The sequence below is a fragment of the Phalaenopsis equestris genome, unplaced genomic scaffold (genome assembly GCF_001263595.1).
Source record: "Phalaenopsis equestris unplaced genomic scaffold, ASM126359v1 Scaffold000123, whole genome shotgun sequence".
In the NCBI taxonomy this organism is placed as follows: domain Eukaryota; kingdom Viridiplantae; phylum Streptophyta; class Magnoliopsida; order Asparagales; family Orchidaceae; genus Phalaenopsis; species Phalaenopsis equestris.
The window spans coordinates 2118015-2142685 of NW_018164565.1; the positions used below are offsets into that span (position 1 = coordinate 2118015).

General features: G+C 34.7%; 1 protein-coding gene across 1 annotated transcript in view; it reads right to left on the reverse strand.

Moving 5' to 3' along the window:
- The window catches only part of LOC110021222 (cleavage and polyadenylation specificity factor subunit 1-like), a 75185-nt gene that overhangs the window by 17829 nt on the left and 32685 nt on the right, over window positions 1-24671 (reverse strand). The window contains exons 8-12 of the mRNA XM_020719632.1: window positions 18719-18850; window positions 18475-18526; window positions 18245-18361; window positions 6161-6295; window positions 4306-4434 (exon numbers count right to left, since the gene is read on the reverse strand). Of these exons, the coding sequence (XP_020575291.1) occupies window positions 4306-4434; window positions 6161-6295; window positions 18245-18361; window positions 18475-18526; window positions 18719-18850 (565 nt within the window). The remainder of the gene's footprint in view (window positions 1-4305; window positions 4435-6160; window positions 6296-18244; window positions 18362-18474; window positions 18527-18718; window positions 18851-24671) is intronic.

The following is a 24671-nucleotide window of genomic DNA, read 5'->3' on the forward strand; positions in this document are numbered from 1 at the left end:
GGAACTTGTCGGCCAATACATTGGTTTCGCAGACCAAACGGATGTCATAACTTTCTTTAGTTTATTTGATCGAGCCTCCCTCTCAATTCTTGCGTTCCTCCTTCGGGCTAGATACCTGATTTGAGATAAAGTGCTCTTTCATCTAAACTATGAAAATTATGGGGTCAGTTTGACTTCATCTTTTTCAAAACTAAATTTTTTAAAACGTCCTTCCGAAGCGGGCAACGCGATTTCAATTTCGATGACCGACAACTTCTTATGGACAAACCCCACACCAAAAATAGTGCCGACACGCCCATTTTTTATGAATCTCCTTCATGAGTTATATCTCAACCACAGCCTTCAAGGTTCTTCAAGAATGACCACTAAAGAGGTGTTGGCTATAACATTATACATTCTTTCACATAACGAATCAGTTAGAAGAGCTATGGAATAATTTCAACATTCTTCAAAAACAATTAGTTGATACTCTTCCAAAAGTATACAAGCACTTGTGAGCTTAGCAGCGCAAAACATCAAGTCAGCGGATCCATTGTTTGCAACTATTTCTGAACAAATTGCCAATGATTCCCGTTACATGTCATATTTCCACGTAATTTTTATAAGTGTGTTATTTTAACTTCGTAATACATTGAGTTTCTAACTATGGAAAACAAAACTACATAGGAGCAATCGACTGTAGGCACATAGATGTCAGACTACCAAGTCACGAAAATATCACTTACATTGGTCGAAGTGGCACAACTACCTATAATGTAATGGCAATATGTGACTTTAACATGTGTTTCACATTTGTAATTGCGTGATAGGAAGGGAGTGCATATGACAGTCGTCTTTTTTCTTACACAACAAGGAACAGAACACAGTGTTTCCCTCATCCGCCTCCACGTTTGAGTATCTACATAAACATATAACTTATGTGTATTATTTTTCATTAAAAAAAAATTTCATAACAGGGAAGTATTATTTGTTCGATGCGGCATATCTGATACAGAGGGGCTACCTGAAGTCATATCCGGACACCGGATACCATATTCCTGATTTTGAGCGAGCAAGTGGCACGATCTGTGGCAGAAAATAAATGTTAAACAAGCGACGCTCCTCCTTACGTGGGGTAATTGAAAGAAAATTTAGAGTGTGGAAGAAGAAATGGGTCATCTTACATGATATGTCGTTGTATCAATCTCCCAAACAAGTGCATATTGTAGTGGTCACAATGGCAGTTCACAACTTCATCCAACAACATCCCTCTCAATTATATATGAACTTCACTTTAGTTGATGACAATCAGCTACATGTGTCTCCAGAACATTCAGAATCTTTCGTGGGGCAATCATTACCTGAGTATGAGATCGAGTCGATTGAATTTGAAACTCAGGAGGGTGAAGGTGTAGTAGAGATGACTGCTTTAAGGGAGTCTATAGCCGAAGTTATATGTGGATGTTGATTCAGTCACGCTTCTTATTTATTAGATTGTAAGTTTATTTTGTATGTATTTCATTGTATAATGAATTTCAGACAGTTCTACGATTTTCATTTATTTCAGTTCTATTGTTGTTATATAAAACTTAATTTAATTTTATGATCTCACAAATGATTTTTTTGTTATTTTATCTCAGTAGCAGCATGAGCTCTAGAATTTCAGGGACCTCTCGAGTTGTGTTGAGTTTGAAACTCAGGAGGGTAAAGGTGTAGCAGAGATGACTGCTTTGAGGGTGTCTATAGCAGAAGCTATATGTGGATGTTAATTCAGTCACGCTTCTTTATTTATTAGATTGGAAGTTTATTTTGTATGTATTTCATTGTATAATGAATTTCAGACAGTTCTACGGTCTTCATTTATTTCAGTTCTATTGTTGTTATATAAAACTTAATTTAATTTTATGATCTGACAAATGATTTTCTTGATATTTTATCTCAATAGCAGCATGAGCTCTAGAATTTCAGAGACCTCCCGAGTTGTGTTGTGTTACAGCAGACTACCCGCTCTCTTACTAAAGTCACGTCAGCCTCATAGCAGTGGGCGACAGTTCTACAATTGTCGGGGGGTTTCAACACGATGTGGTTTTTTCCGTTGGGCCAACAATCCGACATACTCCCGCCAACAGTGATCGTGGTACGATGGTTTCCCAGGAAGACTATGTCACTGAGGACAAACGGCGTCAGAGTTTTAAATTGAACATTTAAATATTTTTAATTTCATTTGTAATTGCATTTCTCTTTATTTTATTTCTTTTGATGCAGTGTATTTTATTATTTTGAATTGATCTGTAACAGTTTGAGGCTTCTGTTATATCTATTATTTTCCCATATAATTCTGTTGCAAACGGCTTTACCAAACAGGGGCAGACTGGTCATTTATCCAACAACAACTGCCAGTAAAATGTTCTGAATAAGCTCCCCAAACAGCAAGTCAGCTTATTCTGATAATCTGTAGATTATCAGAATAATTTGTTTATCAGTATATTATGAAAATCAACAGCTGCCCCAAACAGACCCTTAAAGTCAAGTTAGGGTTGTTTCTAAACAAGAAAATCAAAGGAATGACTACATTTTCATCATTCTTCTTACTTTGCAAGCAAGGTAAGACAAAAACACCAAAGAAACTAAACTACAAACCTTAAATATATTTGTTATTTTCCGACTTATCTTAAGAAATTTTGGGCTGGGGGAAGAAGAGAATTAAAAAGTCAGAAATTTTAGTGATTTTTTTAAATGAAAAACTAAAGAGTATAATTGAGATATGCATTTAAATCAGAAAAAAAATATTTAATATAGAATTTCATTCAATAAAACCTAAAACTTTATAAATATTATTCAAATACTACATACATGAGAACAACTTGTATATTTAAGTGGAGTAATCATTGATAAACAAACTTTATTATATAATATTAAGTGTTCTAAAGTTGTGGTGAGTACAACTTGTATATTCTAAAGTTAGGTCTTCAAAATCAAATGTATCAATCGATATTGATATTAACCAAACAAGTGTTATTACAAGTTTTTAATGATTATCTCTACCCTTGAAAGTATTGATCATGGTGAATTGAATGATGTATGCTGCTTGTCAATTTTTAATTTAATCGTCAAGTACAATGCCTATCATGAATAAATATTGATCGATATAAAAAATGCAAATGAGATGAATTATATAAAAAATGCAAAAATGCTTGTGTATGCAAATTGATTGATAGAATTCACTCTTTTCTAGCAATAACTAAGAATGTTAGTGCATGCACGTAAAAATGATTCCCTGTTCGTAAGTTCAAAAAAAGATATTGGAAAAAATGTTCCATAACTAATACAAAGTAGATGATTCTCTACTTGGATGCAAGATGAAAAATAAAAAAAATGAAATGACTCTCTTTTTAATCAAATTGTTGTCTCTTCAAGAACTGTTTTCATTGTCATTTTCGATGGAATAAACTGCTTAGCAATTTTATTCTGAACTAGCCACTCTGACAAGCACGAATTATTTTTTTATATTCCTTCAAGATATTGTTGTAGTTGTTTTGTTGTTAAGATTTTCTAACTTAGAAATAAGATACTTCCAACCACTACTGCTATTTCCATATTTATGTCAGAAAGTTGATCCTAAATTCTATTTTGATGCTCGAGATTTTCAAGAAAATATTTTACCATTAGTTACATTTATTACTATTATTATATGCATTTTTTTTAATATTTTGAACAATTTTTAAAAAAGTACACTAAATCATGTAACATCGCACCACAGAAACATTTGCACTATAATAAACTATTCTCCATCAATAAGTATATTACAAAAATTCTCTCACACGTAAGACATGATGGCATGGGTCCTAAGTTTTTCCTATTCAAATAAAATCTCTTAAGCTTTGTTGGGTAACGCAATGATATGTTGTTCAATGCTGTTTGAAGCAAAATTGAGTTATGGCTACAAAATTGACAATTGGTACTGCAAAGTGCTTACTATGATCATGAAGCTATAAAGAAATCGGCAAAGTGTTTTAGTCACATATTTCCACTTAAAAAAATTTTATAAGTTAAATCTTTGAAAGCTAAGTAGCTAAAGGCAATAATAAAGTATTCACTCATAAAAGAATGAGGAATTTCATCATTTCCAAAATCATTGAAAAGTAAAACTTGTAATAAACATGGATTTCCCCTCCACTAAGTAATAAAATGTGGAGAAGCATGAACCCCCAGACCCTACAGAATTTAGTTTCATGAACTTCGATTCAAAAAACACAACATGTGAAAATTATGTCCTCAAAAAAGATAAAAATCAAATTAAGAAAATTATGCACGCTGATAACTAACCAATTCATAGTTGCTCTGTTTACTAATTCCAGTAGCATTCGAATCAGCATTTATCCTCAACCCATAAGCAAAATCCTTTAATGGACCCACATTAATCAAGGAATCCCTAACTGCAAATGTGAAAAACTTCTGCATATCAAGAAAAATAAAACGTTAGAATTATTGACAAAACAAATCAGCAATCATATAACATAGATCTTCGGACCAATCTTTCAAGTAGTTCAAGACTAATTGCAACAATGTCATCTAAAACAATGGCCTAAACAGAAAAATATCACTATAAGTTTGTTTTCTTCTATTTTCTTTCCATTTGTTAGCGAGCAAAAATAGACATATATGATATGAGTGATTTGAAAATCCAACTTTCAAATAAAACTAAGAAATCTTTGCAAATACAAGGATCAGAAACTGTATACGAAAGATGAGGCTTCAAGATTACAATAATAATAAATAAGAAAAACTTCTTCATATCAAGACCATGGAGAGAGTATTAAACTACCTTGAGTAATCTAATTAAAATGTAATGTAGATACCGGAATTAACCCAAAACACAACCAAACAATAAATTTTATTGTTGAATTCAAAAGTGACAACAAGAATTCTCACATAAAACAACACAAACATGTAAACAAAAAGCAAAGACGATGACGCTACAAAATAAGAAAGAAAATGGCACAAAACACATAAATGTCCCCCTAGAGGAGGGAGGCAGGCCTGGAAGGAAAGGAAGGAATTGACGACGGTGTTAGAGGGTGGATGGCAGCAGGTGGCATCGGCGCTGGATGGCGTAGGAGGGCTGGAGGCCAGCTGGGAGGAGGATGGCAGCAAGTGGCTGAGGCTTAGAAGGGAGTAGGAGAGGTGGTGGGGGACTGGACAGCTGCAGGAAGCTTCAGCGGTGGGACTAGACAGCAGCACTGACTGCTGCCTGGTGCTGGACAGCCGCAGGGACCGGTGCCTAGGGCTGCACACCAGCAGGAACAGGTCCTGGAGGGGCTAGCTGCAGCAAGGATAGGCCTTGAGGGCTGGCAGCAGCAGAAATAGGACCAGAAAGCTAGTGGGGCTGCTGGAAGGTGGTTGGAAGCACGTACAGCAGCAGTAAAAGGGGCCGGAAGACCTGTGCAGTGGGTGGAAGGAGCCTCAAAGGATGGACAGCAGCGGAATATAGGAAGGCTAGGGCGTAGGGGAAATGGCAGCGAGCAGGTGGAGAAGAATATGAAAGGATAATTATCCCAGAGGGATCGAGTTACAGTCGGAACAACTCTCGAACAGTTGAAGAAAATCACCACCTCAGACAAATTACAGCTAGAGCGCCTCCTCGCATTCGGATACAGCCCTAAAAGGGAAAATAGCCATCGTCGGCAAGCTAGACAGTAATCTGAAATCAATAAAACCAAAAACTTACCTTAACCAAAGCAAACAACATCTATATATAATGAGGAATAGGAGATAAAATAGGTAGGGAATAGAAATAGAAATGTGATGGAAAAGGAAAGAGGTAGACAAGAAAAGTACTAGAAAAAGATGGGATAGACAAGGCAAGGAGTCAAATAGGAAAAAGGGACTGCAGCGCTGTATTAGCTAAAGTACCGCATCCCGATAAGCCACCGCATCAAATGTTTTGATTCAATTTGAGTTATGTGCCTAAATCAAAAAGTACAAGCTAGGGTTTGCAAATGGCAGGAAATAATAAAGCATTAAAAAAATGGATATCTAAAGTAATTGTACAGCTCCATCTACATTCACTTAATTATTACGCCAGCAAAAAGAGTAAACTGTTAATAACAGAAACTGTGATTAAAGCACCAGCCACCAAGTAAAAAAAAACAGATCAGATGATTTACATTTGGTAACAAACCTGTGTTGATTCTGAGCTATTTGGAGTCGTAGAAAACAACGAAAGCTCCTCGCAACTAGAAAAATCTTGCAGAGAATCAGATGACATCCTTCTTAATTTTTTTGCCAGTGGGACATCACCGTCAACATCCATAACCTGATAAAGAAAGCAAAGACACGATGAAAAAAAGTATGGGCGTTAAAAAAAGATCATAAAAGGAAAATAATAAGAATGACACTAACAAAAAAAACAAAAAATAAAAGAACATTTGGTTTAATAAACTTTTTGTAATTATTTTAAAATTACAACTACTTGTACTTTTTATCGTTCTAAATTAATGTAAGATGGTATCATAGCAGCCCTTCTATAACACAAACCAATTCAGCCATCAAAACCATAACCTCTTTCTGAACTATTATATAAATCTATGATTGTATCGACTCCTGAAGCTCCACATTGGTGTTGAGTGCCATGCAATGGATTCCCCAGAAATAATATGCTGTTCATCATATTGTGTAAAATAGAATGAACAAGGCTGACATCAGCCCAACAAGGAATCAGTCAGCATTCAGATGAGGCCTCATGCAAAGTCACTTCATACTTCTGACGTTTTCCAAATATCTTAAGGAATGTCGCGACCTCTAATCCAATTGAAAATAGAATACACTCAATATAGCTCTCATTTAAGCCTCAAACCCATAAAAGATAGAATCCACGTTTCACCACTCACCTATCAGTATTCAGATAACATGTGAATCGATACCAACTTAAGAAGTTTTGACATGAGGTTATTACCAGAATCCTTCAAAAGTGCATATGTTAAGGTCACCTATGCTCCAACATAGAGTACAATTAATATAGATGTAACTCCATGAAAAAGATGCAAAGAGCAACAAAACTTGACAAATACACTGTTGATATGCACACAATTTAGGAAACCGAGGGTCCGATGTTATATTTGAGGGGAGAAATTATTTTCCCTTAATTATCTATTACTGTGTTTTATTTCTTTCATTTTTATCATGATGATTTAAATTCCCCTCTAATTATAAAAGGGTTAGTCTGAGTTGTACATATATTAGTTATTTGCTTAGTAATAAATAAGTGAATTTTTTTCTCCTAAATACATGTATCAGAGAACTAATTTGTTCTAGTTTGTGTCGGCAACCCTATTCAACAAGACAACATTGTCTGAGCCTCGTTCGCAACTTACAGAGACCTTCCTCGTTCGCTTCGCTCGGTGCGTAGATGCTTCATCCGGCCTCATTGTATGACTCTCCCACTCGAAGATGCGGCCTCGCTTCCCCACAAACGGGGTCACAGATCCTTAGGAAGGAGTTTCCTCTCACTCCTTTATGTTCGCAGAAGCCTTCGTACTCCAAGACATCCTTCGTAAAGAGTTTCATAAGCCTCTCCCTGCAGGCCCTCTGTCGTAAAAATCTACAGTCATCTTCTTACTGTCATTTAGATATTCTCTCTAGTGAAAATCTCAAATATGTGGTCTCCTTTCTCATTTCGGTGGTAATCCTAAATCTACGAGACTATCTTGTGTCGACAATAGATATTTTTTCTCTCTTGAGTAAAGCCCATGTCCGCAATAGAAAATTTCACACTTGAGCAGAAATTTTGTGTTTGTGACAAACAAATTCTATCTAGTGCCAATCCCCAGCAAAGCTCATGTCGATGTCTTATCATGACGAGCAAATGTGGCATTAAAGTCACTTCTTTATCTTTGGAAGTTACTTTTAAATCTTAATCTAGGATGTTGGGTTCTACAACATCTAAAATCTATTCTTGCATCACTAATCACAAACTACATTGCAACATTTTTCTTTAGGGGTCTCAATCGGTCTTCATATAGATATATGGTAAAAGAAATATGATCATCTCACTAAGAAATATCTAGCACCAAAAATTATGGATCCTAAACATCAGGCATAGCTTGACAACTTCATGACCACAGAAATTAGAGAAAACTTCCTCATATACAAAAAAAAATAAAATTGATCTAAAATACCGCAAGGGAAACCTATTCAAGTGTTCACAACACTTCTGAGTTATTTGATATTGAATCTAGATTACATGCCCTACAGCAGGATCAACTAAATGTTACTCAATGCATCAACACTCTCTCCAAATATTAGTTCCAACTAGATATGAATGAAGCATACACATGGAGGTGTCTACAAGGCCATGTTCTTTAAAAACCGTTGTTGAACAGATAAGAACCTTCAACTTCTTTCTAGAAATTATTAAAAAATTAGATGAAGTCACGGGAAGAATCATGAAAACTAAACTCTTATCTCAATTCATGAAGCTTTTGCTAAAGTATAAAGAGAAAATAGTCATAATAAACTCATGATTACAGGTAATTTCACAACATCAAATGTTGAAAACTCGGCTCTATACACTCACAAATCATCACAGGACTATAAAGCAAAGAGGAAGAAACCATCGTGTAAAAATTGCAAGAATTTTGGTCAACTTAAAAAGAGTTGTAAATTTATGAAAAGCTTGCAGATTTGAAGCCTAACAAAGCCAAATGTGATGAGGATAATCAAGCAAACGCAGAATCAAAAGAAGACAAGCCTACGAATATAGTCCATTCAATAAGGAACAACTTGAAGCACTCCAAAAGCTTCTGGGATAATATTCTAAGCCTTTTACAGTCTTCTAGCACATCAAGGTAGCCTTTCATCTGCTCTTGTTACGCTCAACATAAAAAAACTATCACGACCCGACCCAAAAAATGAGATTAATTAATACGGGAATAGACAGCCGGACTGTGTAATTAATAGTTCATTTACTTTGCACAAATTATCGTAATTTCTAATTTATAAAAAGTATAAACAAATCACAAAATACACTATACAAAAATCAAATCTAAAAATAACAACATAATCTGTCAGTAAAATGTCTCAAACCAATACGCAACAGTATACCACAACTCAAAAATAAACAATACAACAATTACAATCACAACATCCAACATAATAAATATCAACAGTATTTTTTCTATAAATCATCTCTCGTCTACAGTTATATCAATCTAATATTTTTTTTGAAAGCAAACATCAATTTTCAAAAAAAAAAATACATCACTTAGTGAGGATTTACAATCATGCATTAAATAATATATCAAAATGCTATGCATGAATGATGCAAAAAAAATGCAATTTGTTGATAAATTAAACGATAAACTTTCATTTTTAATTCAACCCTTCTTGTTCAAATTTAATTATTTACCTATTTTTAGCATTTTTCAACCCAAAAGTATCCTCAAAATTGTACGTATAGGTATCTTAAAAATTTTTCCCTCAAAGGTATACATTTATCATTTTCATTTTCATTTTTTGAATGGGTAAATCACATTATCTACCAGTATCATCTGGGAGTAATACTGAATGGCTTAAGCATTTACATTTCATTTCCTTTAAATTATCTCCTTTAATTTTAAAGATATTGAACAATCATTTTCCCTTGTTATCATTTTATTTCATTCATTTTAATAATTCTTTTATCTTTCAACAAGCATATAATTATAAAAACACGCATCTAAAGCAATAATGAAAATCTTAACTAAATAAGCGTATATTTTTAATACATATAAGAAGGTAATTAGTCACTTTTTGCCTCAAAGGACTTCTTAACAAACTTAATCTTCTGATTACTTTATTTTACTATCACATCCTCTTTGACTCTACTTTTGCTCAAACCAAGATCCAAAGCACTGGTTCATTGAATCAAAATTTTCCTTTGATCACTGATTAAATTCATTAAATCATACTTAATGGCAAATACTCAATTAAACAAAATATTTTATATGAACAAACACCCGAATTTTTACCTTGGAGATTGCTTGGATCAATCTCTCTCCTCCTTTAGCTCACACACTTCACCTACTAGGTCTCCCATCCAAGCTGAAATTCTATATTTTGAGCCCTAACTCAATAAAAGTTACTATAAACATTTATTAAATAAACGCAAACTCGCATAGATATAAAATTTTATTAAATACTAAATTAAAATTTTAAACTCTCCTTTTTAAACCTCAACTGGCTTCTCTAACCCGCACCCGCAGCTTCCTCTTCCTCCTCTGCCTTCAATCTCGGCTCGACCCAACACAACACACACATGGTCATCATCCTTTCTCCTCCTGTTTTGAACTAGAGCCGATCAAATAGGGTTTAGTAGGGGTCGGCTCTCCACTTCAAGCACAAAATTGAGCCATCGCCTTCTCCTTCCAACAAAGCCGCACACCTTCTTCCCTTAACTTCGTCTTCTTTTAAGTGGGGCTCAATTTCAACAGAGAGAGTGAGCCAATCTCCTCCCCTTTCCTCCCTTCAGCTATGCAAGTGTCGAAGCCCCCCACGCACGCAATTGATGACTTCTTTCTTTCTCTATCCCTTCCTCTTATCTTCTTCCCACTCTCAATTTCTCTGCTCTCTCTTGCTCTCTTGGTTTCCTTGGCTCGAAGGGAGTATAAGACTCTTAAGTCATAATTTAAAAAAATGCTTATCCATCATGTCTATTCGATTATAAATATTTTTATTATTCTTAATTAAAATTTAAGTTAATATAATTTCCGCTCCTTATAAAATTTTGATCCTCGAAAATTGAAAATAACCATGATAGTAAACATACTTAAATGAAAAGTTGCGGATATTTTTCTTGCATATCAGAAAGTTTCTCCCAAGTAACACCATTCTCAATTTCTCTGCTCTCTCTTGCTCTCTCGATTTCATTCGCTCGAAAGAAGTATACGACTCTGAAGTCGCAAATAAAAAAATGCTCGTCCTTTGTCTATTCGATTATTAATATTTTTATTAGTATTTTTATTATTTTAATTATTATAATTTTAGTTTTTAAAATCTTCCCTCATAAAATTGTCCTCGAAAATTGAAAAATAATCATGAAAGCAAACAAACCTCAAATGATAAGTTGTGGATATATTGCTTGGATATCCTAAACTTTCTCCCAATTAGCATCATTGTGCGATTCGTGCTTCCATAAAGTCTTCACAAATGGAATCCCTCTATTACGAAACATTTGAACATCACAGTTGAAAATATAATATAAGTTAAATCAGGTTGTTTATCAACTGAGTTTGCTATCACTCTACATGATTCATTAGCAATATATTTCCTAAGTAAAAAAATTTATATAAAAAACATTATGCACTTCTTGCATATGAGTTGGTAAAGCCAATTTATAAGCCCCTTGTACAATCATTTCCACAATCTCATATGGACTATACATTTGGGGATCAATTTTCCTGTCTTTCCAAACCTTTGCACACCCTTCAAATGATTGATTTTAATAAAAACAAAATCTCCAACTTTAAATTCAACATGTATGTGCTTAGCATCATAATATTTCATCTGTCTATCCTAATATCATTAGTTTGTTTCTGTTCAATCTAATCTTCTTAGTAGCACCTCAACAACCAAGTCAGTTCCAACAACCTTTCTTTCACCTGCTTCAGCCCCACATAGGTGTTCTTTACTTTCGTCCATAAAAAGCTTCATATAGAGTCATTACAATAGTAGCATGGTAACTATTATTGTAAGCAAACTCTCCCAAAGGTATATGTGATTCCAACCTCCACTAAAATCAATGACACATAACCTTAATAAATCCTCCAAAGTCAGAACAGTCTCTTCTAATTGGTCATCTGTGAAAGAGTGAAATGATGTACTAAAAGTCAATCGTGTGTCAAAAGTCTCCTCAATCTTCTTCCACAATTTCGAGATAAATCAGTCATCTCTGTCAAAGACAATAGATTTTGGCGTTCAATGCAACCTTACTATTTGACCCACATTATTTGGGTAATCTCTCAACTAAATATGTTTGTCTAATGGGCAAAAAATGGGTAGATATAGTCAAGCTGTCAACAATTGCCAGAACAGCATCACGATCATGTCGCAACCTAAGGAATCAAATCACAAAGTCTATAGCAACATCCTCCCATTTCAACTCTAAAATAGGTAAAGGTTGTAACTGACCTCCATGAAACTGATATTCTGCCTTCACTAACTGACATGCATGACACTTAGCCACAAATTTTACCCTCTTCAATCTTGACCATCAAAATATTTCCTCGAGATTCAGGCATATTTTATTACTTCCTGGGTGAATAGTATAGCCAGATAATATGCCTCCTCAAATTAACATTTGGAACCTAAATTTTGCCTCTATATCCTCATATTTAATATACGCTTCTCCAAATTTCCAACTGAGACCTAATCCAAAGTATTTTTAACAGAGATATTCATGACTAATGAATTTTTGCTTCTGATAACTGATGTAATTGAACCATATTGTCATCACCATAACTAGTCACAGATAGCTTCAACCATCAAAAATCGTTAAGTAATTGCTTCTATTGCGCGAGTAAATAATTCAAATTACTTGAAGCCTTCATACCCGATGCATCTGCCATAAAATTTATGTTTCTTGGGTGATATTGTATATCCAAGTCATAGTCTCTAATGATTTCCTACCATCTCCTCTATCTCAAATTCAATTCTTTCTTAGTAAAGATGTACATCAAACTGATGATCAATAAATATTCTCACACCATACTCCATACAGATAGTGCCTCCACATTTTAAGTGAAAAAACAACCACAACTAACTCCAAGTCAATAATAGAATACTTTTTTTCATGATTCTTCAATTGCCTTGAAGCATAAGCAATGATCATTCCATGTTACATAAGTACACAACCTAAACCCTCAAAGATGCTTCACTAAAAAATCTAAAACTCATCTGAACCTGAAGGAAAAGCAAATAGTGGAGCAGACATTAAAAAAAATTTCAGCTTATGGAAAGTCTCCTGACAACGATCTGACTAATCAAACTTCATTACCTTCTGAGTTAATATAAATAATGATATAGCAATCTGTGAAAACCACTATACAAATCTTCTGTAATAACTAGTCAGACTTAGAAAACTCATGATCTAAATAACGATAATAGACTTTGGTTACTCTGCAATCGCTTTGACCTTAGTTTGATCGACAAATATGTCATCTCCGCTAATAATATGCCCAAGAAAAGCTACACTTGAAAGCCAAAATTCATTTTTTAAAAATTTGTCATACAGTTTGTTCTCCTTTAAAACTTGCAAAACAACATTGATATGATCTTTAAGACTTGCTTCATCTCTCAACTACAGCAGGATATTATCTATGAGTGCAATCACAATTGTATCAAAAACTTGCTTGAAAACCATAGTCCATTAAAAATATTGGAGCATTAGTAGGCCAAATGGCATCACCAAAAATTCATAGTGCCCATATCTGGTCCTGAAAGTTGACTTTGTTATATCTTCCTCTTTAGTCCTCAACCGGTGATAGTCTAACCTTACATCAATTTTTAAAAATACATAATCCCTTCAAATTGGTCAAAAAAAGTTGTCAATCATCAGTAATGGGCATTGGTTTTTAATTGAGAGTTTATTCAACACATTGTGGTTAATGCACATTCTGAAACTCCCATCATTCTTCTTTTGAATAATACTTGAGCTCCTCAATGTGAAGTGCTAGGCTTGATAAACCACTAATCTAGCAATTTTTGCAATTGACTTTTAAGCTCTGTAACTCTTTAAATGTCACTTTGTATGGTTTCTTGGATACTGACTTAGAACATAACAATAGCTCAATTGTGAAGTCTATCTCCCGCACTGGTTGTAGCCCTCGTAAATCACCCAAAAATACATATGGTTATTCTCTTACTACTTATGTTAACAAAGTGTAAAGCTCATAAAGGATATTATTCTTCAATTTGTGTTTTATTTTCCTAAACTTAATGACAATTTAATATGCATCAATAAACTTACTCATGACATGAATTATGTTACTACATTCTTTCCTAATTTGTGTAAATTTCAAGTGATGGACTCAGGGAAGGTGAATGACACTGTTGACATATATAATGGACTTTATCTACTCCCACTTCAAAAAGACAATCCCATCATTCACAATCATTTGAGTCCAGTGTTGTATCTGAGCCTATTCCTCATGAGAGTCAAGTTATGTTAGAGCATTTTCACATTAGGCATCCTAACTTCTATTATATTCAAAAATTCTATCATCATTTGTTTATCAATTAAAAAGTTAGTTCTTTTAAGTATGAAACTTGCTAACTTATTAAACATACTCAACAAGTCTACCTAAGCCTGTAATACAAACCAACACATCCCTTCTTCATGGTTCATAATGATATGTTGGGGCCCTCGAAAATAAAAAATATATATATAACTAGGTGGTTTGTCATCTTCTTTGATGATCACACCAGAACCTTTTCGACCTTTCTCATGAAGGAAAGATTTGAAACTGTATGCATATTTGAAGCATTCCACAACATGATCCTCACCCGATTTCGGAGCAAAATTCAAATTCTCAAAATCAATAAAGCAAAAGACTAATACAACTCCACTCTCGGCTCTTAATTATCCAAAAAATAGCATCATTCATATAAGTCTTTGTGTTGACACACTCCAACAAAATGGAGTGCCAGGGAGAAGTAAAAGACATCTCCTCGAAATGGTAATTCAATTTTATTCACTACCAAAAAATTTTTGGGGGATGCAAATCTCACGTCCACTTATCACATAAATAAGATACCCAACAGAGTGTTAAACTTTAGCAAACCTCTCAACATCCTCATAAAATCCTACCTCCCATGTTCAGTCTTTCACCTCTAACCTACCACCAAAATTTTTTTGTTGCATTATTTTTGTTCATATACATAACCACGTCAAACCATACTTGAACCCAGGTCAATCAAATGTATCTCTGTGGGCTACTCTTCAAAGAAAAAGTGGTATAAGTAATCTACTCTTAAGAAACACAAAAATTTATTTATTTCATGGATATCACATTCTTTTAAAGCCAACTATTACCCCAAATCTAACATTCAAGAAAAGTTGGAGAGAATATCAGATTTGGGGTACCATTTTGGAACCTCAAGCTCACCTCCTACATATACCCATAAACCCAACCTTGTCACTATTATCAAAAATCAACCTAAAAATGAACCTATAACTCCACTAAATCCTCTCATAGCTACCACTAAAAAATAAGAACTCCATGTACACCTAAAAGAAAAAAACTAGTGAGCATGTAAGGGGTAACATGCAAAATCAGAAATTCAAATCATCGAAACCAACTAGACACACCCCAAGTATTCATACTTGGGTAACACATCATGAACACCAAGAGGAAGGAGCACAAAAATGCACAAAACACCCAATAGAAGAATTTGTGACCTATGAAAAATTATCATCCTCATACAAATATTTTGTTCAAAACTTGAATAATGTGTAGGTCCTAGAGTTGATCCAAGAGGCCTTATCTATTCCTGTTTTGAAAAAGGCTATGGAAGAAGAGATTATTGCCCTTGAAAAGAACGATTTTTGGATCATAACTTCGTTACCTGGGAAAAGAACTATAGGGTGCAAACAGATATTCACTATTAATACACATTATAAGAGAGCATAAAAAGGTTCAAGGCTAGACTTCTAGCAAAAGGATTTACTCAATCATAAAGGATGGACTACTAGGATACATTTGCACTAGTGGTGAAACTCAACATAATAAGTGTATTACTGTCATTGGTCGTCAACCAGGACTAGCCTTTACATTAAATAGACATTAAAAATGTTTTCTTAATGAAGATTTTAAGAAAGAAGTGTATATAGAAATGCCTTCAGAATTAAAGAGGAACACAAATAATTAATTTGTGTGCAAACTAAAAAAATTATTGTACGGAGTGCAACAATCTCTCATAGCACAGTTTAAAATGTTCTGCAAGACTATTCTTGTCAATGGGTACTATCAGTGTCGGATTAATCATACTTCGTAGGCGAAATCAAAGGTAGCAATTTAAGAAGGTACGATAGTCATCCTTGTTACATATGTAGATTACATTATTCTTAAAAACAGTGATGTAAGAAAAATTGAAACAATCAAAAAAATAATGGCTTCCAAGTTTGAAATTAAAGATCTTGAAACTTTATGATACTTTCTGAGAATTAAAGTAACTAGATATGAAGAATGCATTATCATATCCCAGAGAAAATACATCATTGACTTATTAAAGTAAATAGAAATGTTGGGATGCAAAACAACAAATGTTCCAATGGATCCTAATCAAAAAGCATTAAAAGGAGAGAATAACACCCAAGTTGAAAAAGAGATGTATCCAAAACTTGTGGAGAAACTTATTATCTATCGCATACAAGGCCTGAAATTATTTTTTATGAGGATGTAGCGAGCCGCATAAGAATGATCCAAATGAAGATCATTTAAAAGCGGTCTTTTGAATCCTGAGGCACCTAAAGATTACTCCAGGACGTGGATTAAAATTCAAAAAAACTGAGAACCATGGCATAAAGATCTACACTAATGATAGTCGACCAAGAGAATTGCTTGACAAAAAATCTACCGTGGGCTACTGTTCATTTGTATGGATAACCTGATTACTTAGAGAAGTAAAAAAAAAGTTGTAGGGGCAAGAAGTAATGCAAAACCTAAGAATCGTGTCGTAGCCCTGAAATTTATGAAGGGGTGTGGAACTTCACATGGAGAGCCAAAGCACTATTAAGATGTTCAATGATAGTCAACCAGCCATCAATCTTTCAAAGATCTAAAACACCATAATTGAACCAAACATATATAGATTGATAGGCACTCGTCTTTGAGGTCAATAGAGGGGTTCTTCAGCTAAGTTATATCCCGACTCAGTATCAGATTGTTGGCATTCATACCAAGGCACTTCCTCGACACCAATTTAGTGACCTCAATAGCGGGTTTGGGATGTATGACATATACAACTAAACTTGGGGTAGGGTGGGGTAGGGGGTGCTGAATTACACACAGTTTAAGAAACTGTTTACATTTGAGGGGAGAAATTATTCTCCCATAATTATCCATTATTGTGATTTCTTTCCTTTTTATTCAGGATGATTTAAATTTCCCTTTTAAGAGGGTTAGTTTGAGCTAAATATATATATTAGTTTTTTTGCTTAATGAGAAATCGTGGGTCGTTTCTTCTAAGGCCCCATTTGGGGCAGCTTATAATCGCGGGCGGCATTTTCAAAACGTCGTCATCCCATTTGATTAGTGTGTTTGGATAGCTTAATGGGAAAAGGCGTATGGCTTTGCTTAATAAACATGGCCGCGGGATCGACCCCGCGGTCCACACTCGTTCGCGTAACTTTTGCCTCGCTGCCCTCGTCTCTCTCACGTCTCATCTGCCCTAGCATCAATCTCTATCGAGAACCCTTTCCTCTCGCGGCTGCGGACCTCTGGTCCTTTGTTACCCCACACACAAGCCGTGCCATAGTTTTCATGCTGTTGTGAATAACTCAACTTTCCTTCTGTGCTCCCTCAATAACTCTTCAGCTACGACTTGTACATATAATCTTCCAAGCCTTGCAGTACAAGCCTTCAGCACTAACCAGGCCATGACAGCACCACTCCAGCCCCCAGCTTATTTAAGGGATAAGGCTAGTGGTCAAATTTGATGGCGAATTGTATTTGGTTGAGCTCTGTGGTTTCCATGAGAAGTTGCAGCAGTAACTAAATGGAAGGCATTTTCTTTACTTTCAAGGAAGACATTGTACATACTCGCACTTAAGGTGCTTTTTATTTCTGTAATTTTTTTTATAATGAAAAAATATCCTCCTTGCAGCAAACTTTCAAAGGCCATAGAAGAGACTTTATTGATCTTTTTAAACAATGTCACGGAATCCAATGTAGTTGCCCATGCATCCTTTCCTTTACTTATTGGAGGCATGCTAAACAGTATAATAGTACAATCTCGCAAAGTTTGCCACCACAGTTGACGAAGAACGGAATTATGAATTTTTCCTAAGCAGCAGGAAAACTTCATTCACGACGTAAAAAGCGAAATATACAACTCCGCTGCTTTTACAGCACTTTGCACTCTACCAATGCAGAAACTTTGTTTACAAGAAACATGCCTACAAAATCCTTTCACATTTAACACAGGTTTTCCTTGTAAAAGAGAAAGTTTAACGCTTCAAAAAATATGACAAATGAGTAAATTCAGCTAAATGGATTTGCAAGGTTCGCACTTCTTCATTCGCATGTATGGACATTGCTAACGAAGTTCCGCTACTATATTGTATGAGAAGACTGTCTCCCAGACGACTGCCCAAGAAAAAGAATGAACACCCAACCCCTGTAATTGCCTGGTCAAGAAAAGGTCAATAAAAAAAAATAAAAACAAAAAAACAATATGAATTAATGGGGCAATAAAAAAATAGGTTTGTCAAGAAGAAAGATTTAAGCAAGGGAAGCTAACTGAAGTCAGCACTGAAGCTTTAGATTTTATAAGATCAAGCCGTTGCACAACTCTGTAGAGGAGAGGGAATTAAAAAGAATATAAACAATTAGATCAAAAAAGTGAACTTACTAATTAAATTATGAAGATAATATATAAATTAGATGCATAGCACGTTACAACAAGCTTAATTTAGAAGCCCCATAAATTATAACCGTAAAAACTACAAATAAGACTCCCAAACCAAAACTAAAAAAACACTCACCTTCCATCATTCACCAACGTCAGAATTAGTAGTTCTCCCGTTTTTGATGAAAACATAGCAACATCATGTGACAACCATGTGGCATTTGCAGCATCAAGCTCCACAGTGAAATTTGATTTTGGCATGTCCATGCTGAAATTCAATTGAAAACTATTTCTCTTGAAAGCATGTCCACAGGTCCATGACTATCATGGACAAAAGCAAAACCATCAAACCAACTCCACGTTAACAGATCAGAGGTTTAAAATATAACACGAGACAATTCAAAGACCAAGCACTGCAAAAATTAATGATGACTTTCAAATGATCATACTATTCACAAATACAAAATCTTTTTTAATCTTCTAGTCCCATTAATTTCCACCACAAAAGCACCAAGAAGTGAAAATGGGGAAGTTGGGATTAATGGATGCAATAGACATGAAAAATCTAAATTAAAAGGATATTGACGGCTTGGAGATGTCAGCAAATATCAATCAAAACAGCAAAATTCAGAAAATCAACTCCAATTAATGTTGTGATGCAAAAACAATATATCATTAATTCAGTAAACATGTAGATCGAGTCACAAAAACGACAAGAAAAAATTAAATTAAAACGACCAGTCATAGCATAGTACAAATCAACCAAAGCATTAAAAAAAATTTAAAGAAGAATAAATCGTTCAAAAATCGCAATTAACCTCGCTGCTGGAACAAACTTTGATAGGGATACCCAAAAAAAAAAAAAAACAAAAACAAAAAAAGAGCTGAATCGAAAATTAGCCCTACAAATAATAACACAACAGATTACAAGAAATCAAGTATCAGGTATCAGCAACTTAACGTTTTGAAGAAAAATAACCGGACATGTCTCTACCATTTGCTCCACTGGTCTTCTGCATTTTGAGTAGAAGAGACATTCTCCCCTATCTTATAAAGACAAACATGATCAATCCAGTAAATCCTAAGAACAGAAATGCCTCAGGGTTTTCCCGTTCAAAGGGGAGGCGGACAACCCTCCAGGCCTCTAATCTACCATATTTAGGATCATATTAGGGTTATTTTTGTAGCACCGATATAAATAATTTGTTTTAGGACCTGTTACACTTTTGCTTGAATTTGATAACATTAAAGATGGCTCTTTTTTTTTAATCTCTCATAGTGTGCCTGTAACTTGTACGAGAATAGGTAGTGGCCTCATTTAGACATCCATACATTTCTAATATCATCACCAACCACCTCATCTAAGCTGTCTTCCACAAAACAGCTGCTGTCCACTTTCCGTCCCCTCCAAACCCTTGTGTTTTCTCATGTTTCACTCCATAATCCTATAGTACAACACCCCGCCTCCTTCCTTGATCCTTTGAGACAATCCAGGAACTCTAGAACAATGTTAGCGATCATGGCCTTATGATCAAAAAACTTTTCAGCACTCCAAAAGAAAGATTAAGTCATGTTATGGTGTTACAAGTCAGGTCATCCTATCATTCCTTAGCTTAGAAACTTATTTTTTTTATTTGTTTGGTGATAAACATATTTTTTAAGGTGAAATCTCTCTACTTGCCAAACACTAAAGACCTATCTTTAAACCTAAGCCCCGTATAAAGCCACCGCAGCTTTTCCACTTATGCATAATGACATCAGGGATCCATCAAAACGTCAAAATCTTTAACTTTGAATGATGATTTTCCACTACTACTAAAAATCACACGCACATGTTGACAATACTTAATAAAATTATAAATCTAATGCTGAACCAACTTCCAAAAAAATTCTACAATATGCTTAACGCTCAATACTCCAACAAAATCCCAAAAGTTCTACATGGATTAAGGTATAAGAATTATTGAAACAACATTATAGAAAGTTATTGAAATCAAGATGATATTATTCATCAAAATTTTCACTCCAGCACTCCTCAACAAAATGGTATTGATTAACAGAAAAGGAAAATCTCTAAGAGGTGGTTAGATCTGCCATGTTCACTAGTAATACCCTTAAATATTATTATTCGGGTGATGTCATTTTTGCTATCTGCTATCTTATTAACTAATTGTCTGCAAGCATATTTCAAATCCAAACTCTGACGGTCGTGCTTTCAAAATTCATTTCAAACACTAATACCATTTATAATCTTCCACTTAAGGCCTTTGATTGCACTCTACTTACTCACAAAAACATGAACCCAATAGAAATAAACTTGATCCCAAAGCCTTCAATTGTATCTTTCTCAAAATTATAAATGTTATTTCCATGATTAAAGAAAAAAAATTGCATACATTACAAGAGCTATCTTACAAATCAGCAGCTTACAAACATACTTCAATTCACAAATCCAATCGATGCAACTTCAAAAATGCTTCCTTAATACCCATATCACTTCTAATCTTTCAATTAAATTTATTAGGTGCACTGCAATTGTCCACAATTATGAACCAAATAGAAATAAACTTGATCTCAAAGTGTATTATTTCTTGATATGGGGCAAATCAATCGCTAAAAAAGTTATTCCAGTCATAAAAGAAAAAAATTTGTATGCATGGATGTTATCTTATATAAGAATAAACTCTTGCTCCAAAAAACATATTTGTATCCACGGATGTTATCTTGTACAAGAATTAACCCTTGTTCTAAAAAAATTTCTTTTACATGAAGATAAATAGAGAAGATATTTTAATAATGTTCCACTGAAATTATCCAACCCATTAATACAACCAACCATCCTAGATCCAATGAAATTGATGAAATTGAAGTTACCAAAACTCCTCTTCGATCAACCCCACAACGTGCCATTGAACTTCATGCTTATCCTTGAATGAAGAACCAATAAAAAAAAATCATTCTGCATCCCGAAGTTTGTCATGAATCCTACTTAAACTAGATAAATTCTTAAAATCCTCTTTCTTGAGATATTACTAAATTTCCCATCTCTAAAATCAGTTCTCATGGTTCCCAAATTTACCTACAACCTATCATTAATCAGTAAAATTATCAACAATAGAAACTACGTTAGTAAATTCTTTCTTATTCAATATGAATTCTAATATGAGGACCGGAGTAGGACAATTGGCAATACTAAAGAAAAATTGGCAAGTCGACTATACATCTTGAATGCTTCAAAACAAAGAATGCAAGTGAAGCATGCTCAATATACATCTTATTACAATAATAAAAGTATAATTATGTTCTGATAGTTTCACTTTGATCAACCCAATTTCATGTATCTAAAAAAATCATTTCCTCCATCCATAAAAAATCATAAAATGATCAAAGAGATTAAAAAATTATCTAAATATACTTGGAATACTTATCATAGTCATCTGTATATAGCCTCACAGCCATTTAAAGTCATTTACGATGATATTTGGGGGCCATCTTGGTAACCAATATCGATAATGGTACATCGTTATATCCTTTTGATGATTATAGTGTAACCACTTAGATATTTCAATTGAAAGATAATTCCAAAACTAAATTTATTTTCTAAAACTTTTTTTTAATACAGACCCAAATTCAAGATTTTAGGATTGCCAATACGAAGCAGTAATTACATGCCATTCTTGAAGCCCATATACTCCAAAAATAATTGTACAAAGTTTTTGGACTAATGCTAAATAAAATGTAAGTAAAGAAAAAAAATAAGGACCTCCTGGAAGTTGTATATTAATTATATTCACTAGCAATGTTCTAAAATATTATTGAGGAGAGGCTATTCATATTGTTACATTTCTAATTAATTGTATGCCATGAAGGTGACACAGGTGCTGAACAACGCTCGGTTACAAGCGCTAAAACAGTGCCCAATACGGGCACTTTGTTTCAGCGGGGTCAAGCACCTGTAAAGCTTCGCAAAACAGTAGGGGACGGGATTGCGATCCCGCGTGAAGTTGAAGGGGTGCGGGAAATTGCAATTTCTCATGAGGGATCTCCATATCAAGATATTCCCGCACGACAAACGGATGGATCGCACGAACTATCGTGATCCGAGTGGAGCTTCAAGATGTCGTTGCTCTAAGGTGTGATTTATGGACTTTTCTTGGATTCGCACTCTCTCCTTTTGTGTAGAGTATTCTTTCGTCCAGTAAGAAGCCTATAAGTTGTTGTCCTTGTGTATACGGGAGTCAGTTGTGTTTGAGTTTAGTTACAGATCTCCAGCAAGGGCCTCTTTCCCCTTGGTGGGGTTGTATCCGAGGAGATAGGGTGCTCCGGATATATCCTCTTTGAGGCAGTGATTGTATCTTCACTTTTTACCCTTTCCAAACCTTATCTTCTCCACTCCTCTGTCGTCGAACTCTCCCACCGTCGCCTCGACACCCAACTATTCTTCCTTCCTGTAGATTATTATTGTTGTCCTGCCTACCTAACTTCATTCAAGCTCCTCCCAGCCACCCCACTACCGTTGTCGACCATCTACAACCCTTCCCACATATTGTTCTAATAGTTTCACACCTTCCCTTCGCTACCACCTGCCTTTCGTGACTATCGTCATCCCTCCTAATCATTCATTTCCCTCTAGCCTACTTCCACCACCTAATGGGTTATATTTAGGAGTGGAGTTTTTGTCGTTTTCTGTCTTGTGATGTTATTTTCTGTTTGAGTCATGTTGTAATTCTATTTTAATATTAATGAAAGTTTGTTTTGTATTTTCACTGTTTTCCCTACTAGTTCCGGTATTAGAAGGATTCTAAAATTTCAAACTATCGGTCAAACTCTCAGCAAAGCCTTAGGCCATAAACAGACACCTCTCCAACACACCATTCAAAAAATTTTAACTACTATAGCATTGTGCACATTCCTCCAATCCGAGCATTTGACAAGAGTAATAAAAAAAAATTTTGGCAAATCATCTCAGGATAATATATACAAATGTTATCCAACAATTAAATATTATAGCACTATGGATGTGCCATTTTTTTTCTAAACCAACCTTTTTACACCAATACTCATAATAAGGGGGAGAAACCAACTCACTCTATGCATATGGATTTTTAAAAATATAAACCTTGTTGTATATGATCCTAGATCTCTTCCAAGCCTACTTGAGTCCATAGAATCTATTTCTTTTAAACACATTAAAAGCTCCCAATAACACATACAATGAGCAAGGAGCAAAGGATTATCTATCCTAGACTGCATATTCAATTGACAAGATAGATCAAAGCATGCCTCATGAACTAAACTCAGCCTATAAACCTAGCCTTGAATCTTACTCGCAGGAAATAAGGACTACTAATAGACACCTGATTATTGACAATATTCTCATAAGTTTCAAGCCTTTATTGTAAATCTTACCAGCACAAAATTTTAAAATATCATTAAAAAATATTAATAAAAAAATTAAGTCGAAAAAACTATTAAAAAAGAAAATTGTAGCTCTTAAGATAAATAACACCTAGAAACTTTCAGAACTGCCCAAGGGAAAGATATTTTTTGGATGAAAATAGAATTTTATTCCGACTAGAAGGAAAATAAGAGCATTGAAAGAAACAATGCTAGATTTGATGTCAAAAAATTCACAATGAAATATGAAAATGATTATCACAAACCAATGCTCTAGTTTACCAACAATAACATTGTCCAGGCTATACTCGCAACTTGCTAATTTAAACTGGCTATTTCATCAACTAAATGTCAAAAACAACTTTCCAAATAGAGAGCAAGAAAATAAAATATACATGACTACCACTGGATGAAATGAGGGTCTTCCTCCCCTATTGAAATGGCCTGACCTGAACCGGTTCGGTTGAAAGAGGGAAGGGCTAGACGCCCTAAGTCTTGGACTTGCCGCCCAATAGGAGGGGGCCCACCTCTTCTACAAATCTACTGGTATTTATATGAATGCTTTGAGTCTTAGGGTTTTTTTTATACTATTTCTGATTTCAGTTCTGAGAGGACAGTTGTCGATGTCCTGTTTTCCCTATCTAGGGTTGCATCTGACGGGTAGGGTGGTGCTTCGGTTGTATCTCTTTCCC